The following is a 19,376-nucleotide window of genomic DNA, read 5'->3' on the forward strand; positions in this document are numbered from 1 at the left end:
TTACGCCCAGATACAACAAAGATGAAGCCGACCACGACAGTGGCGTAAGCGCTCGGACCCGGTGTACCTCCTCGGGGGGGAAGAGTCAGGTTCAGAATATACGATTTGTCGAAGTTGACCCTGAATCCCGCTACCGCTTCAAAGTCAGAGAGTACCGTGTGAATGTGGGGCAACGATAGCGCTGGGTCCCCCACCGACAGCAGCACATCATCCGCGAATAGCGAAATCTTGTGCTGTTCACCTGTGAAGGGGAGACCTATGATTTGCTCCTTCTCCCGAATCGCAAGGGCCAACGGCTCAATACTTAAAGCGAAGAGGAGAGGGGAAAGAGGACACCCCTGACGCATTCCATGCGAATGATGAAAGCATCCGGATCTGTGTCAATTAATCATCACCCTAGATGTGGGATTGCTATAGTTAGCCTCAATCATTCGTATGAAGTGGGGGGAGAACCCGAAGGCTTCCAGAGTGTGATGCAAGAATCCCCAGTCGACGCGGTCAAAGGCTTTTTCTGCGTCAAGCCCCACTAACACCGCCGGTATGCGGAATCTATTGGCCTTCTCAATCAGATGGATCACTCGCCTCAGGTTGTCGTGAGTCTGCCGTCCTTTTATGAATCCGGACTGGTCCGGATGAATGAGGGCTGGCATCAAATCCTGGAGCCTACTTGCGATGATAGAAGAGTACAATTTAGCGTCCAGGTTGAGGAGAGCTATCGGGCGATAAGACGAGCATTTGGTAAGGTCTTTCCCCGGCTTGGGGAGACCGGTAATCAGGGCCTCGGCCATGGTCTCAGAGGTTCGACCATCAGATGCCATCCCATTAAAGAGGGAGACCAGGCAATCGCACAACTCGGACGCAAATGTTTTGTAAAACAGGGCAGTATAGCCATCCGGGCCCGGAGCTTTGTGGAGTTTCAGAGCCTTGATAGCGTCCAATACCTCCTCCCTAGTGATAGGGGCAGACAGCAATTCATTCCATTCTCTGGAGACCCGCAGTATAGGGAGGCCGTCCAGGAAAGCGGACTGGGCCTCTGGATCAAGGGTGTCACCTTTATAGAGATCGGCGTAAAAGCGGCCGAAGAGAGCCGCCTTGTCTGCATCCCGGTGCTGCACGGAACCCGCAGGATCCTGTATACCCCCAATGTAGTCCTTCTCCCTTTTGTCCCGGAGTTGTCGGGCCAAGTGCCGCCCCACTTTGTTCCCCTGTGAGTAGGAGACACGTCTGAGGCGCAGGAGAGTGAATTCAGCCCGATTGTTGTAGTGGGCTCTCAATTTCCCCCTCACCGCTGTTAGGGGCCGGAGGGTCACTCTAGACGGAATCGATTTGTGCGCCTGTTCCAATATGGCGAGTTCCGCCTCCAGGTCTTCTTGTTCCTTCCTCCGAAGTTTGTTGAGGTTCGCATTGAGGCCTAAGCATGTGCCCCGCAACGAGGCCTTGCATGCGTCCCAAGTGTTATATACTGAGGTGTCTGATGGTGGGTTAAGAGCCAGGAAGTCTCCTATAGCCCTCCGCAGCTCCTTACAGGACACATCATCTCGTACCAACGCTGCCGGGAAGTACCATTTCCGCCAACCGTCCCCCCCCCCCCCCCCATCGACCAGTGCAATCCTAGAACCACCAGGCTATGATCTGATACTGAGAGTGGAAAAACGCTGGAAACTCGAACATCCCCCCTAAGAGCCTGACTAACAAAGATATGGTCTATACGAGAGTAAGAGCGATGGACATGGGAAAAGAAGGTGTAATCCTTGGTTTGGGGGTGCAAAAAACGCCAGCTGTCCACCAACCCCAGTGCGCCCACCTGCCGCTGCGTTTCATCTGAAAAGACCCCAGATTCCGCCCTCTGAGCTCCCGAACTATCCATGTCCTTGTCCCACACCATGTTAAAGTCCCCCAAGAGGAACAAGAGCACTTCCACAAAATCCCCCACCTTATCCTGCAAGTCCTGCAGGAAGCTATTCTGTCTAGCATTGGGAGCATATACTACCACAAAAGTACACTGTCGACCATTTAACGACCCCTTCACCATCAACCAACGGCCTTCCTTATCGCCACTCACCCCCAGAGGCTGAAAGTGAAGGGACGCCCGAAACAGGAGAGCCACCCCCCTATGCTTGGTGGACGCCGACGCCCTATAGATGAGGGGGAAGTGTCTGTGCCGGAGTCTAAGTTCATCTTTCCTAGCCAAGTGAGTCTCCTGGAGGCCAACCACATCAAGATGATGATCCGACAAGTACTTCCATAGCTTCTGGCGCTTCTGCTGGGAATTGAGACCTTTCACATTCCAAGTACCCACATTAACAGGCATAATGAAATAGGAAACCCCCGTGCTGTGTGCCCACTAGAGTGATCAGAGCCCGCCCCACGACCTTCCCCAACATCCACTCCATCCTCCCCGGGCCAGTCCCATCTCTAAGTACCCCCATCCAACTTCCAAGCCCTCTCTCCCACCGCACATCCTGCGTTTCAAGGCCTCCCAGAGGCCAGACGTCCAATACGAGGGACAGGATTACCAGCAGAACACAGCACAGTGACAACACCTGAGTAGAAATACCAGTATCAATGACCCGCCCAATACTCTTCCATATGGAACAGCACACACCCCACACATCCATCGGTCGCCACCACCCCTTCACCCCCCCTCTCCCCTGACCCCCAGTGCCCCCCTACGCAATTCCCTCCCCCTACGCTCCCCCCCCCCTCTGCAAACAGAAGAACAGGAAAAACATGAACACAAAACACAGTGCACTGAACCTGAACATTGTACACCGCAGTTCCAGTAGGCCATAGTCCGGAAGGCCCCCCCTGGCCTGGGGATGGGGTTGGGGCACCGAAGTAGTGTCCCCCAGGGCCACGGTCCGGGGTGTCTTCTCCAAAAGTACAATCAAACCCACAGGACCCCAGAGCATGTGCCCCTCCGGCACTAAACCAGCAGTGGCTCAAAGCTCAAGCTGCTCCAGAGCTTTGCTGGGAATCTGCCAGTGTGGCCGATGCCACCGTTGCCACCGCTTCCCCCCTCTCCTGCAGACTGGCAGTGCGGTCCGGCCGCACCCGGTCCGGGGACGGGCCCACTCTATGCCATGAGGAGGACCGGCGACGCCTCCGTGACGGTGAAGTGTTCACCTCCTGTGCTGGTGTGGCATCATCCAGGCCCAAAAGATCCTTTGCCACTTGTAGAGAACGAATCTGTGCCAGTCTATTTTGCCACCTAAATATGATGCGGAAGGGATGACCCCACGAGTAGGAGATATTGCGTTCCCGCAGGAAGGAGGTCACAGGGCGGAACTCACGTCTCTTCTGGAGGGTCGACGCCACCAGGTCCTGGTAGAGCTGCGGACGGTGCTCTCTGAATTGTAGAGATGGGATGGCTCTGGCCTTCCGTAGGATGCGTTCCTTCAACTGGAAGTCGTGGACACAAACAAGGATGTCTGGAGGAGGTCCCCCTCCTCGCCTGGGCAAGCCGACTCTATGCACTCTATCCATCCTAATGTCCTGCACCTCCTACTCATCCAAGATCTGTAGGAAGAGCGCCTGGACATATCCACGCAGGTCCCCCGCTTCACCGTCCCAAGGCACAGCGCGGATGCGAATGTTGTTCCGCCGGGAACGGTTCTCCAAGTCTTCCGTGTGGGTCTGGAGGTCTAGATTTTGTTCCGTGAGTCGGATGATGTCTTGCTGCAACTGGTGGATATCGTTCGCCACACTTAGGTCATGATCCTCCAGCGTTGCTACCCTCTCTCCAATGCCATCTACATCCCTCCGCACTTCCCGGAGATCCGATGCCAACTGGGCCCGAAGTTCGGAGATGTCTTCTTTAATGGAGGTGAAGAGCTCAGTCATAAAGGCCTTGGTGGCGGGGGCATCATCATCCGACTGCTTGGACGACCCGCTGGCACCGGGAGAAGCCGGCTGCTGTGAAGATTTCGGTGCGCCATCTTTCCCAGGCCTCCCCTTGCGCAGCGTGTTAGACATCTCGGGAAACCCGCCTCGGTGGGGGCAAGGCGGCCCCACTCGATCCACCGCGAGGTATGCCAGCACCAGACCTCCCGCTATATCCGGAGAGGGGGACTGAGTGTATCGCGTCCCCTCCAGCCAGCTCAGTCAGGGATCAGCTCTTCTACCTCTCCCCCAGGGAGCACCGTCAGAGACCTCGCCTCAGTAGACACCCACGCAATGTCTCCGCCAATCCACCTGCTGTGTCCAACAATGGGGGGACCGGATGTTGCGAGCCCCCCGAGCCCAGTCCAGGCAGGTGGGTCCAGGAATGGCAGCCAACAAGTTTCCAGTCGGGGCAGCGTCGCAGCAATGGCCTCCCGGCAAGAGGGCACTCCCCCCTTCTCTCCGTATATCCTCCCCGGCAGGGGGCAGCCCGAGATTGCCAAGTGCCAAAAGCTTAGGCCGCGTGGCCCTCTTCGCAGTGCGACCCCGCCCCCACCTCAAGGCGGAGAGCCCGGGCCCTGCAATCACTCCAGGTTGGGGATCTGTAGGCCTCAAATCGCCTAGATTCGCCGCTCTCCCACTCGTCTCCACCGGCCTTCTGGTGTCTCCCGCCCCACCTGCGTTGCACAAAGGGACACTGCCGGACCCCCGTAGGTGAGGCAATTATGTAGGGCAGCACCGCGGCCGCCGCGCCCCACGGCTCCAGCCATCCCGCTCCACCAGCACTTATTCCCGGCTGCTATGGGGCCCCTCTGGCAGCCGCTCCTCACCGGTGGCAGGCGTTAACTCCGGCAAGCGGCGGGACGAAAGCCGCGAGCTCAGAGTCCGCCGCGGCCCCCCGCCGATGTCCCGACTGCGCCGCTACGTGCCAGGAGGCCGGCCTCTCCGTTACGCAAGGCCGAGGCTTACAGGCCGCAGCTCGCCGCAAGGCCGAAGGTCACTGGGCCGCAACTCGCTGCCGCTCCGCAGTCCGTTCCAGGAGGCCTCCGCTCCCGCTGACAGCACCGGACACTGCTCCTCCGCTCCGGGGAGTCTCCGCAGGGCTCCGGAAGGCAATTAACACGCCACCTGGCAAGCAATACAAGGCTAAGAAGGGTCAGGCGCCGGAGGGACACGAAAGAGCGTCTCACTCCATCGCCATCTTGGCCACGCCCCCTCACTTATGGTTTTTAACCCCTAAGTGTTGGGGTGCTGCAAGAGGAAGTTCGTTATTGGAGGACTGCTGAGGTGAGTGAGACTCTATTTTGTGCTATCAGTGTGCTAAGTCTCTATAGTGACAGTATTACATGTATGGTACCTTTTTCCCTACAGTACAAGACCCTCCTGACCTGTTCATTCAAGAAAACATCTCTACTACATCATCTGGGGAAGAGTGGTGGACACTCTTTTATTTTCCCCACACTTTTGGGGAATAATTGCTTGTGAGCACTTCTTAGTGTTGGTCCTCCAAGTATTATTTTCTGGAAGGGTGTGGATTATTCATCTTCGCTCCCGAGGAACCCTTGGACCCGCAACACTATCATAGGGTGTGGAAATGCATCAAGAATCTCCAATGGTTTGACATTGGATGCCAGTCGTCTAGGCTGGGAAGCAACAGGGTTGAACAAAACCTGTCAGTTCAAGTGGTAATTCCTGAACAGTCAGAAGTCATCAACTGATGGCAATCTTCAGAACACTGAAAATGTTCCAAGCTTAACAAGAATGTGTTAATCAAGACACATAAATCGTACAGGGAGTATTTGCTCCAAGAGCCTCTTGGGGGGAGAAGAACCTGTGAAATCTAACAGCAGAATTTCTCTAATTTCATCAAGAATAATTACCAGCATGTGGCAAACACGCCAAGTGGGTCCACGTTCTGGGCTTCTGTAATAAAAGGATATTTCATGATGGGACTTGTAAGGCCACAGTTCTAACAGAATAATTGAAATAAAAGTACCTAGCATGCAGGCCGCTTGGCTGATATGCAGCATTATCTGCAGAGAGCGAGATGCTGCCACTGGATGCTTCTATGCACCAAGGCATTGCCTTGACATTGGTGAGAGCAGAGCGAGAGGGGTAGAGATAATGGAAATATAGTCTTTTATATATTCTATAATTAAGGGCAGTACCCACGAGACAGGTTTGCATGTAAAGGTACAAATAGGAACTCATGAGATCCTCCTCAGACAGTTCAAAGTCAATACTTTTGTTGTAAATACTGAAGGGGTCAAGTTTTTAAGATCAGATTGCAAAGTGTACCTAAGGGTCTCGCTCAGTAGCTCCACAGCCAAAAGTGCTTCCCATGCCATGGGGATGACTTCGAGGCAGTCCTGGGGTTTCAGCAAACAGTACTTAGGGGCTTGTTTACAAGCCCCTTGTGCCGCCTGTGCATCACTACTAATGTGGGAAAAAGTGACGTACCAGTGGCACAAGGGCTTGTAAAGAACCCCTTCAGTGTGCTGGGACGTGCAGGCCCCTACTTGGGCTGGGAATGGTGAAACTACAAGTCCTATCACTGTCAAGCCAAAACTGACTGAAAGTCACTCCGGTGACATGGGGTTAGTTAACAGGTATGTACCTCACTAAGCTGTCAATACAGGTCTCCCTATCTTTAGGAAACAACAAAACACAGAAGTTTAGAAAATTGATATCAGTGGGAAGGAGACAGTGGCAGTGTCCCCGACCCGCTTGGCGAGATAGGCCTGGGCAGTAAGAGTTCAGATAGCGCTTTGTTTAAGACTGCTATTTTACATTTTATCTGTGTTACTGTGTACTTTTAAAAAACGTGTGCTTTTTGCTAAAATTTACAAAACTCCCCTGCACCACACGCCATCACTGACTTGCCTTGACTGCCGGAGCCGCCTCCCTGTTACACCTCGTGGGGGCCAGCAGGCACTTCCGGTCGGCCTGCACGAAGAGCGGTTAGCGCTCTAGTGCATTACTTCCTCTGGGCTATTTAGGCTGAGCAGGAACTGTAGCTCGCTGCGGGAAGGAGACAGTGGCAGTGTCCCCGACCCGCTTGGCGAGATAGGCCTGGGCAGTAAGAGTTCGGATAGCGCTTTGTTTAAGACTGCTATTTTACATTTTATCTGTGTTACTGTGTACTTTTAAAAAACGTGTGCTTTTTGCTAAAATTTACAAAACTCTCCTGCACCACACGCCATCACTGACTTGCCTTGACTGCCGGAGCCGCCTCCCTGTTACACCTCGTGGGGGCCAGCAGGCACTTCCGGTCGGCCTGCACGAAGAGCGGTTAGCGCTCTAGTGCATTACTTCCTCTCGGCTATTTAGGCTGAGCAGGAACTGTAGCTCGCTGCGGGAAGGAGACAGTGGCAGTGTCCCCGACCCGCTTGGCGAGATAGGCCTGGGCAGTAAGAGTTCGGATAGCGCTTTGTTTAAGACTGCTATTTTACATTTTATCTGTGTTATTGTGTACTTTTAAAAAACGTGTGCTTTTTGCTAAAATTTACAAAACTCCCCTGCACCACACGCCATCACTGACTTGCCTTGACTGCCGGAGCCGCCTCCCTGTTACACCTCGTGGGGGCCAGCAGGCACTTCCGGTCGGCCTGCACGACGAGCGGTTAGCGCTCTAGTGCATTCCTTCCTCTGGGCTATTTAGCCCTCGCAGTCCCACAAGCGCGCAGCGATCGCGCGCAGCCCCGCCGAAGACCCGCCAAAGAGCTGCCCGTCTACGCCCGTCCGCGCCCGTCCGCGCCCGTCCGCGCCAAGGCAGCGCCAGGCACCTGACATCTTGCTTCCCTCTAGCTGCAACCCTTGCGGTAAGATGTGCTACTCCAAGATAGAGTTGCTGAGTCTTCAGCATCACACCTGTTCATGTACTAGGCGGAACCCAGCCCATATTTTGAATCCCCTGTTACACCCCTCCAAACTTTGCACTGTTACTAAATCTAAACCTAAACCGCCCCAGGTCCTCAGGTTAGGACACCTCAACATTAGATCTATGCAAAAACATTATTTAGAAATCCATGACCTTTTAGCAGATTACTCCCTTGATGCCCTGTTCATGACCGAGACGTGGCTCCACGACGACATGGACTCGGTTAGTAATTTAGCTACTCCCACGGGATATACTACATACACCGTGAATAGGAACTCAAGAGGGGGCGGTCTAGCGCTTATAGTCAAATCGCACCTTGCCTGCCAACTAACTAAAGTGGACATTAAGGGCAGCGAAAGCGCTCGCTTTTCTATCAAAGCCAACTCACAGTTCTGCGCGACTGGCCTCTTGATCTATAGCCCTCCTGGCGCCGACGCCCCCTTCATCAATTCGCTCCTACAGTATCTGGGCACTAACATCACTAAAACCGCTAATCTCACGATCATGGGTGACCTCAACTTACATCTAGACAGAGACACCGAGCCCAAAATTGCCACCTTTATCGCGGATCTCGCCGCCTTTCAGCTTAATCTACTCGTAAGTGGTCCCACCCATAGAGCCGGACACCTCCTTGATCCCATCTTCTCTAACATTATGAGGGGATCCGCATGCTCGCCTATTCCTATAACCTGGACAGACCATCATCTGGTAATAATGTCAATTTCTTGCAACTCTGTCCCTGCTTTGGTGCCCACCCCGCAAGTTCAAAAACGTCCATGGAGAAAACTCCGCCTAGAGGACCTGCATAACCTCTTGGTGTTAAATCCCCCTCCCTCAAGTGACGACCTTGACGTAGGGTACGACCAGTTTTGCCTCTTGATCACCCAGGCACTAGACACCCTGATCCCTGCCAGATGGATCAAGGCTTGTGCCCATGCGGCTAGTCCCTGGTATAATTCAGAACTAGCCATTCTGAAAAAGGAATGCAAAAAGGCGGAGAGAGGTTGGAGAAAAAATTATGATGCCAATCCCAAACAGAAATATGTTCTACTCCAGAAAACCTATCACCGAAAGGTTTTCAGAACAAGAGCGGCATACTATGCTGATGAAATCAACAGCAGCCCCAACGCCTCTAAAACTGTCTTTAAAATCTTGAAAGACCTTACCGCAAAAAAAACTGCTATCACTGCCACTACCTCCCCTGACCTTTGTAACAATATGGCTAATTTTTTTACCAATAAGATTAGGAAAATTTATGACACCTTCCCAAACTCTCCCCAGCTTTCTGTCACTCTGGACCCCACCAGACCTGCTCTCTCCTCCCTCCCTATACTTGAGCGAGAGAGTTTTCAAAAAATTTGTAAAAAAATCAAATCTGGTTCCCCGGCTGATCCCTTAAAACCTGAGACTTTCTGTGAAGCCCACGAACTTGTCACAGAACCTATACGAGACAACATTAACCTGTCTCTCTCTACCGCCAGAATTCCCTCTAAATGGAAGCAGGCATGGGTATCTCCCATCTTAAAAAAACCCACATTAGACCCCACGCTTCCTGAAAATTTTAGGCCCATCTCCCTTCTTCCCTGGCCAGCCACAATAATTGAGGCACATGTTAACACCATTCTTACCAATTTCCTCCTAACCAACAACATCCTGGATAACTCTCAACACGGGTTTAGCTGGTCACAGCACCGAGACAGCCTTGCTCAGTGTAACAGAAGACCTCCGTACCATTCTTGACACCGGCGGAACGGCAGCACTGGTCCTGTTGGACCTCAGTGCTGCCTTCGACACGGTGTCGCACGAGGTTCTTCTGATGAGACTGGAGGAAATTGGAATCACGGGGACAGCCCTAGGATGGTTTAGAGACTTTCTTTCCAACAGGTCCTTCAAAGTCTCCACCCCCCCTACATCTCTAAGGAGCATAACATCGGACAGGGAGTGCCGCAGGGTTCATCCCTGAGCCCCACCCTGTTCAATGTCTATGTCCGTCCTCTTGCAGAGGTGGCTAGAAGGAGCGGACTGGCATTGGTGTCCTACGCTGACGACACCCAGCTGGTGGTGGCTCTTAATGACAACAGTGGTCTCGGAGGTGGGCCGGTGAGTAAAGGTCGCGGCCCTCCCCCCCCCTTTTTTAAATGTGAAACCGGGCTCCCAGAATGCTGGCAAGAGGCGCATTCAAATTCGGCGAGGCTTAACGCTTGCCTGCCTCGCTGCACTGCCCGGCCACTGATTTTAGAGTGCGGTCTTTCCATGTCTGGCACCGGTCGGTTCCCCTGCTTGATGTGTTCCGGACAGCAACTTTGCTGTGAGTGCAGGGGTCAGTTTGCCCCGTCAGGGGCTTGTCTGGCGTCAGGTGCTGTTGCTTTCGTTCCCGTGTGGTTTCAGCGGCTGGTGAGTTTACAGTCGGCGATGGGGTGATTCGATGCAGTCCGGGCGGGTGAATGTTAGGATGCAGAGGCACGCGGGGGTCTTGCGAGAATAGGAAATTGTGTTGTACAGTACCCTGCAGTCCGTGAGAAGTCACCTAATTCTTAATGTGTTTACAGCCCCCCCCCCCCGTTTGGTATGGTGAAGTGGAGAAGTGCATTGTGGGAATTTCAGGGAAGCAGTGTAGCGCCATAATGTTGTGAACGGGAGGTGCGCTGCATCGAGAATAGGAAATTGTGTTGTACAGTACCCTGCAGTCCGTGAGAAGTCACCTTAATTCTTAATGTGTTTACAGCCCCCCCCCCCCCCGGTTTGGTATGGTGAAGTGCATTGTGGGAATTTCAGGGAAGCAGTGTAGCGCCATAATGTTGTGAACGGGAGGTGCGCTGCATCATTGAAGCGTCTCTTGCTCGTACGAGTCTCCTTCTGGTGCGATACGTAGCTCGAATTCGTTTGGTGGGAACATTGCCTGTCTTTCAAGTTTCACACGATTGTATCGGCGGAGGGCATTTCATAAAAACATTGTTTTGTGTAATTTTTCACATCCAATCTTGCAAGGACGTGCATTTAATTTGCTAGTTGTATGTCTGCGGCATTAAGGAGATGCGCATGACGTTTCATGGTGATCTTCATTTATCAATTTTCAAATGTCAGGGAGATAAATTATTCCTCCCGACTGAGAACTTTGAGGGGCTTTGGTGGCGGCGTACATGTCTTGTTGTTGCGTCTTTACTGCACATGGGATGCTCGAGTGGTGAGTGGGGCTTTAACTTTGTCGATTAATCAGGCACGCGGTTTTTACAACCAAAGCTACCTGTGTGTGATTGTGTAAACACCATTATCAAATAAACTCTCTGTCTGGCAGACGCAGCAGTGTCCTCTCGGAGCGCGCGGATGATTGTGATGGGCGGCAGCTGCGCAATGGTCAAACAGGCCTCGTGCACACAGAAATCCTGCTCCGCCTGGCGGCGTGATTGCAAGTGAGATTATGTCTTGAGTAATGCCGGCCTCGGGCGCTGTGGGGCCGGCCGTCTTTGGGATGATGTTGTAGTGATCGCTCGCCCGGTATGCAATTATCCTCTTCCAAAGTAAACACTGACTATAGGCCCTCATTAGAAGCACCTCACCATCCCGCAGCCTATACTCGCCCTTGTGGCTTGCTCTTGCACAAGAGATTTCGTTGCCATCTTGTGATCCCTCACCAAGGGCAGACACACCTCTACCCTCCAGAGTGAGGTGCTCTGTACGCCACAGGCAGCTTCGCATCCAAACCGCCCCGGGCATTATCCCTCAGCGTCTGGTCCCCCCAGTTATTGTTGTTTCCTGGGTGTGACCTCGATTTCTTTGGCAGAAGCGGTACTTGGAATCCGTGTGTGTTAAAAGCTGACAAAATGAGGGCGGGAAAAGAGAGCGCGAGAGAGGGGACATTCTACGCAGGGGCTAATAGCGAGCATGTTCGGTTATTTATAGTGGGGAATAATTGTTTTAAGTGATAATTGTGCATATTTTTCCTTCTTGAGCTCAATTACAGCCCTGAAGCAACAGAGCTTCATAACGCTAATGTAAAATCCGTCTGATGTTTTGCATATCACTAAGACTTCTGGAAGAACCGATCAGCTGTTGAATATTTATGTGCCCAGAGCCTGTCTCTACAGCATCTTATTTTTACAATTTGGCAAGCTTTGTTTTACGGTATGAATCAGCAGGTCAGCCCGCTCTTGAATATACCAAGCAGAGATTAGTTTTGGAAGCTTTGGTAATTCAACTTTTATGAAATGCACCTCTTCTGGCGATCACCTTGTCTTTACCCTCATTCTCCCAACTCTACACACATTATTTCAAGCCTCGAGCTTGGATTGGTCATGCTGTGCCGCTGAGGCCGTTATACAGTGTGTTGTTTCCATGATCTCCTCACTCGTGTGTTGGGCATAGCTTTAGATTCACTCAAAGACTGGCAGCTCCACCATCCCATGAGGTGCCGGGCAAAGACCAATCATTGCCTTATGGTTAGAAGCGCTTCAAACTGGGAGTTTCTTCCCGAACATACAGGGATAGCACGCTGATGCTCTACTGTGCATTCTGGCAATTTATGAAATCATGAACTGTGTTTTTATGAGGGATGGTGCGGTGATTGAGGTTTTGGAAGGTGGCGATTTTGGAGTGAGCGACGGGACCGTGTTGGCGCCTTAATTCACTCGCGCTGGTCTTTTGGGTGGGCGAGTATCGTTGTGGCCGTTGGCACATAATGATTTCATCTCAGAGTACCACACCAGGGCCTGAATATTAGCCGACTTGCGTTATTCATTCTAATTTTAAGTAATTGGTCTGAAGTCCGAGGGGGTGCTTTCTGAAGGCTGGGGGTGCTTTCTGAAGGCTGGGAGGGGATGTCTGAGGCTGGGAGGTGCTGGCTGGGGGTGCTGTCTGAAGGCTGGGGGTGTTTTCTGAAGTCTAGCTGGTGTTTCCCAGAGAAACATATACATGATGCTTGTGAGACGGAAGGCTGTGCCCCATTGAAACAGTTACCAGCAGTCTCTGCCCTTGTGTCCTTGTATGGCGAAAAACTACTTTAATTATACCTGGGTCGGAAAATGCATAAAACCTCATGTGTGAAGGTGCCTTTAGTCCAGGCTTGTCAGTAGTGTTTGTGGGGCTTAAGTGAAAAAAAACAAATGTGTAAGTACAAGTTATTCAGTTTATGCAAGGTGCCAATAGCACCTCAATGAGAGCTAAAATGATGCAGTGTGTGTGGGGGGGCTCGCAGTGTGTGGGGGGGGCTCGCAGTGTGTGGGGGGGCTCGCAGTGTGTGGGGGGGCTCTGTGTGGGTGTGTGTGGGGGGGCTCTGTGTGGGGGGGCTCTGTGGGTGTGTGTGTGGGGGGCTCTGTGTGGGTGTATGTGTGGAGGGCTGTGTGTGTGTGGAGGGGGCTCTACGTGGGTGTTTGTGTGTAGCATTTGCGAGAGATTAAGCTATTGGCATTGTAAATGGCAATGCCATTTATTTATGTTAAAAAAAAAAATAACAATGTCAAGAGCAATGCCAATAGCTCTAACTTTAACAAAGGCAAAACCATTGCATTGTAAATGCTTGTTCAGTAATGCCTCTTCTTCTCTCTGTGCTTCTAACTTTCTGCATTTAGTCTTCTCGCAGCGCCGGGACGCCCCTTGGCTGGGGCAGCCGCGCGCTATACAAATCACTATAACATAACATAACATAACATATGATAGGGGAAGGAAGTTCTCCCAATGATCTATGTTAAACCCAATGTCTGCAGGGCTCTGCATTTCAGTTCCCGGGTCTTCATTTAACAAATATGTGCCTTTTGGAAGTTGTAGTCATTGTTTTCCTCAATGTAAAGGATGCGCATCTTTGTCAAGTACTGGCTTTTTTTTTATAATAACACTTTGCATTATGGGACTTGTCGTTCTCTTCTACCATTCCAGATATGGCCTAATAATCCAAGCATGCAGAGTGCTGTTGGCTAACATGTCAGCCCTTGGTTTAATGTATCATACATGACACTGTCCCAAATAGCAGTTATACACACTTTCTTGTTTAAACTCAGAACTCTAAAAAGTGTGATGTTACCGTAAAGATAATTTTTAATTGTACGCACAGCAAAAATGTTCAGCACAGTTCTCTAGGTTGTTAAGTAATACTTTTATCTCATATCACTTTCCATTCTGGTATTTCTATGTATTCTTTTTACGGATACTGGACATAGAGCCAGATGAACACAGGTTAAAGAATCACAAAATCGATTTAGACGGCCATAAGGACTTGGGGGCAGATTTACAATTACTGGTGCATCCCTGCATATCGACAGGGATGCGCCAGTAATTGTGCGCCGCAGCTCCGCCACCCTTGATGCACCGCATTTACAATGCGACGCACACTGGGGCAAAAACGGCACAGATGCGTCACGCATCTGTGCCGTAAAAGCGGCGCATTGCTGGAGTTGCGTCGCAAGCCCGACGCAGCTCCAGCAATGATCAGGGGGACCCTATGTGCACAATGCTGCGTCAATCCTTACGCCTGCTTCAAGCAGGCACAGAGTTTTGACGCAGCATGGGCCCAAAAGTGACTGAGTGAACGCCTCCCCCTGCAATGGTACGCCTCTTCTGGCGCAGGGATTTACAACGTGACGCATCTGGGAGATGCGTCGTGTTAGAAATACCCCGCACCATGGTTCATCTTTTGCGCCGCCGCTGCGTCACAAAAGTAACGCAAAGGCGGAGTAAAAGCGCCGAAAGGGGCTTGTAAATCTGCCCCTTGGTATTTGGAAGGCGTGTTTTCAAAGTATATCTTTCAAATAGCGCGCTGTTATAAACATTGATATTTTACTGATTACCAACAATTGGTGGAAAGACATTTGTAAAAGAGAAAGGGTCCTCAGTTTGGGAGTAGACAATGATTCAGTGGAAAAGTTATCATTATTTTTTTTTTTAACAACACAGCCCTATTTGCTTTAAGAAAAACAGGATGCAGTTTTTAAAAAATGTTTTAAATAAAAGTGTACCTCATTGTAATGCGATCACAGGCATAGTGGTCTGCTGACTCTGGTTCTCCATCATTCATCTGATGCCCACAAATCAGAATTACCTCATTAATATCCATGAGGCAGATTGTGAATCACTACAGTTCAGAATTTAGCAGTTTCAGAATGCAAAGTGGTGAGGTCCGAAAGCTAGGACTCGCTGATCACTTTATCTTAATGTAATGAGATCTTGGTTGTTTCTAAAGTCCAGAAAATGTGCAAACAAAGCATGGAGTTAAAATTGATCCCCTTGAGTGTTACTGCCAGTAGAGCTACGACTCATACTTAAGCAAACAAAATAATATGCTAGGAGTCACATTGACATTATAACTTGTTCCAAGTCAAGATAAGTCATGGGCGACAATGTTTCAATACTGTTGTTTTTTTAAACAAATCGCTGGTCATTTGTAGTTAACCAAGGCTACAGCTCCCAGAATTCATTAGGTTATTGAGAAAAAGCTGAGGATTATATATGCAATCGGTTACTGGGGTACAGAGCAAGTGGCTATTTTAGGACATAATGACATCGCCTAACAGGTCCCATGCCCCACCTTCCATCGCCTTTTTATTAGTAAATACAGCTCTGCTTCCTGCTACTGGGAAAAGGGAAATATCAAGTCACAAAAGTGATCCGTGTAGAAGAATGAAAAGCGTTAGCTATAAAGGGCCTTATTTCGAGTTTGCCGACATTTGTGATGAAGAATCCCCTCCCCCTAAGTCTAAATAAGCCTCAGAGTTCTCAGGTGTCCCAGTTTTCACACCTGTGCAGTTCTTCTAATTCTGTTGTTTTTCTTTCCATTCTGACATCCATATCCATACTAATATAATAAAGAGGGAGCCCAAACCTTTGAGGCGGGTAATCTCAGGAACCACAGCACCAATCACAACACCCAATACAGCGTTGGAAAGGGCAGTTGCAGCAGAAGGACATAGGCTATGCAGACGCCCACCATATACATTTAAAAGGTAAATGAACCGTGCCAGCAAAGCAGTCCCTTGTGGGCGTGTCTGCGTTGAGCTGTGGGCGTGTGTTGGGGGGCGTGACAAACGCTGGGGGCGTGTGGTACGTTCTGCCCTTCATGCCATGTCTCATATCGTGTGCTAATCCCACCCTGCTCCCTTTAAATACCCCTGCACCCCATAATCATAACCCACCCTTACTCTTTAAAATATCCCAACACCCTTAAACACTAACCCATCTTAACCCTATAAATATACCCTGTACCCCCAAACCTATCACTAAACCCTAAAAATACCCCTGTACCCCAAAACCCAAACCTAGCCCTGAACCCTATAAATCCCCCTGTACCTCAAAACCCAAACCTACCCCTGAACCCTAAAAATACCTCTGTACCCCAAAACCCCAACCTAGCCCTGAACCCTAAAAATACCACTGTACTCCAAAACCCAAACCTACCCCTGAACCCTAAAATACCCCTGTATCCCAAAACCCAAACCTAGCCCAGAACCCTTAAAGTACCCCTGTACCCCAAAACCCAAATCTACCCCTGAACCCTAAAAATACCCCTGTACCCCAAAACCCAAACCTAGCCCTGAACCATAAAAATAACCCTGTACCCCAAAACCCAAACCTACCCCTGAACCCTAAAATACCCCTGTACCCCAAAACCCAAACCTAGCCCTGAACCCTAAAAATACCCCTGTACCCCAAAACCCAAACCTAGTCCTGAACCCTTAAAATACCCCTGTACCCCAAAACCCAAATCTACCCCATAACCCTAAAAATACCCCTATACCCCAAAACTCAAACCTAGCCCTGAACCCTAAAAATACCCCTGTACCCCAAAACCCATACCTATCCCCAAACCCTAAAACTACCCCTGTACCCCATAACCCAAAACTATATCTGAACCCTTAAAATACCCAAACACCCCAAAACATATACCACAGTACCCCAAAACATATACCCCTATACCCATACTCACCTTATCCAAACATTAAAAAAAACATGCTTTTACCATTCATGCATTTACAACGCATTTCGTTGTAAATGTATGCGTGGTAAAAGCATATAAAATGTAATGCCATGCGTTATAATGGCATTACGGAGTCATGGTACTTTCGTAATGAAAGTATGCTGAGTGATGGTATGCGGAAAGAAAGTTGCGGAATAATGGGTGTTTACCCTCCCCCGGTAAGTACATTGGTGGCACGGCGGCCCACATCTCCAGCAACATACTGATATTTGTTCACCACCCATTTGAAAAATGCACAGGTCTCTCTCATTGATGGCCAGCACCGACATACACTTTTAGACACACCTCCGCCACAAGTTCTAGAATTGCGAACTTTAGAGCTGGGGAGCTATGTTCAAATCTCGGCATCAGCTCAACATCCTGTGATTCGAGGCAAATCGCTTTGTCTCCCCGTGCCTACCACAAATGAATGTGTTCTTTTGTAATGTAAAAATTGTGCTCATGCCATGTTGTCGAGTTCGCGCTATATAATATTGCAAGGAAAAATAACGTAGGGAAACTCGAGTTCACACACTACTGAACGCGCACTCTTAAGTGCATCAGCAGTGCACTGTGAATCGGAGCGTTTCACAGGCCTGTCACAGATAAGAAATGCTATCAAAAGGAAATCCTACAAAACAATATACTACTGGCCGGCAGCAATTCATACCGGGACAACGTCGGGGACGGGCTGCTAGTCCATTATAAAATCAGGACTGCAAGTACCTGATTGCAAAGATTTTAAAAAAGATGGACTGGATGAGCTTCTCACGCATGCCCCTCGGACACTTGAGAGCTCTGTAGAAAGGCATCAAGAGGTTAAAAGATCATTTTGTTTTGCACCAAATGGGCAACGAATGCATAGTAGACGTGACGTGAAAAGGAAACTCTGAGTACAGAAAGGAGTGCCGGAAACAAACACGAGAATGAGGTCCATGGGAATATGTTGCACCAGTTCAGGTATTTCCTTTGAATTCTGGGACTTGTAGTCTTGTTCAGGACTACAAGTCCCAGAAGACTACAAGTCCCAGAATCCAAAGGGAATGTCTGGATGGAGTAATACAATACTCATGAATCTGGGTAATTTGGCAGCTATTAATTATTGAGCCCGGGTAAAGGTACGGACCATGCAGAAGGGACAGAAAGATGGCTGTGACTGCCTCTTACCGTGGGTAGCAAGGGGCTGTCTTCCGAGGACGCCTCCTCCATCTTTCCGGACGACAACGCACGGGTCACCCTCTCCCAAACGGTCTTTAGCTTCATCCCCACCCTGAAGGCCGCCAGTTTGCTGCAGATGGGACGGCGAGTCGACCCGTTCTCCGGGGACGCCTGCACTCTCTGCCGCGCGCACCTCAAGTCATACAGGCATCATGTGAGGAAACAGCACATTCCTAAGGCTCGGCCAGCGAAAAAAGGCCGCAACCTTAACCAATCCGACGCGCTTCATCGAGATACAAAGGGCTCATTAACAGCCGACAACTTCAGAGAAAAAATCTGTGCTTAAGAATTTCCGTCTTCCGAAGAATATAGCCTTTTCTAAAATTGCTTGATGGTAGGTGGTATCTTGTCTTCTGAATTAGTATTCTATCGAAATGACTTTTTACCTTTTTGAACGCTGGCTGGAAAACAAATGAAACATGTTTTCAAGAGGCAGCAGTGTAAAGGGATATCTAGAAGCAGAAGTCGAACATATCCGAATAAGTTTTACGCACGGGAAGTTTTGGGAGACATTTCAGACCAGTTTTTTGCTTCAGAGAATACTCTTGTATTTTCCCAGTGGCAACCACATAATTGAAGTTTGTATTGAAGAAATGCGACTGAGAAAATTCAAATTGCTTCTTACTATTTTGATTTTTGCAAACTCAGAGATAGTCTTTCTTTTTGTTGAGCTTGGCATCAATGTGTTAAGTGGTCCATTTCACCTGAGATACTCCGCCCTAGCCCGTCTTTGTAGCCAACAATGCATAGGCCCTCATTACGATGTGGGTCGGAAAGGCTGTCCCATGCAGATTCATGAATCGGTTGTCCCGCCGAGCAGATTAGGATGCATCCGACGCGGATTCGAAACCATGTCGGTTTGTGTGTCACATAGTAAGTGGAAAATAGAAAAACCCTGGCCTAACAACAACAAGCATAGGCAGCACCAAAACAAAAATGACATTTTATAGTACACATCCACCATTCCAGCTAAATTAAGACCGAAAAATGACCATGATCCTTTGCTCACACAATACTTATACAAGTACTACAGAGAGCTTTTGCCAGTCACTGACAGCCCTGCACACACTCACTGCATGGTAATGTAATGTAATGTAATGTAAGGGAATTTTGTATAGCGCTAAACTGTCACCCAAAGGGTATCCTGGCGCTTAAATTGAGCGAACAGCAAGGGCGACAAGGGGGAAGAAGGTCAAGATCTAGGCTCTCGGAAACATAATGTTTTTCAGCCTCTTCCTAGAACTAGACAGAGTATTAAGTTGCCTAAGCTCTAAAGGGAGAGCATTCCACAGTCTAGAGGCAGTAAAAGTAAAGGATTTGCCACCCATACATGCTCTCTTGATTTTATGGACATTGATCAGGTATGCAGAGGAAGAACGGAGAGCTCGAGTGGGCACATACCAGGCACATTTTCTCAGGAGCACTCTGGGTCCAATCCCATGGACTGCCCTATGTACA

General features: G+C 49.9%; 1 protein-coding gene across 1 annotated transcript in view; it reads right to left on the reverse strand.

Annotated features, from left to right (window-relative positions):
- The window catches only part of TSPAN10 (tetraspanin 10), a 136,577-nt gene extending 118,376 nt beyond the window's left edge, over window positions 1-18,201 (reverse strand). The window contains exon 1 of the mRNA XM_086928788.1: window positions 17,868-18,201. Within this exon, the coding sequence (XP_086784914.1) occupies window positions 17,868-17,963 (96 nt within the window). The 5' untranslated portion in view covers window positions 17,964-18,201. The remainder of the gene's footprint in view (window positions 1-17,867) is intronic.
- Between the last annotated feature and the right edge of the window lie 1,175 nt (window positions 18,202-19,376).

Source organism: Lissotriton vulgaris, chromosome 7 (assembly GCF_964263255.1).
Source record: "Lissotriton vulgaris chromosome 7, aLisVul1.2, whole genome shotgun sequence".
Taxonomy (NCBI): Eukaryota; Metazoa; Chordata; class Amphibia; order Caudata; family Salamandridae; genus Lissotriton; species Lissotriton vulgaris.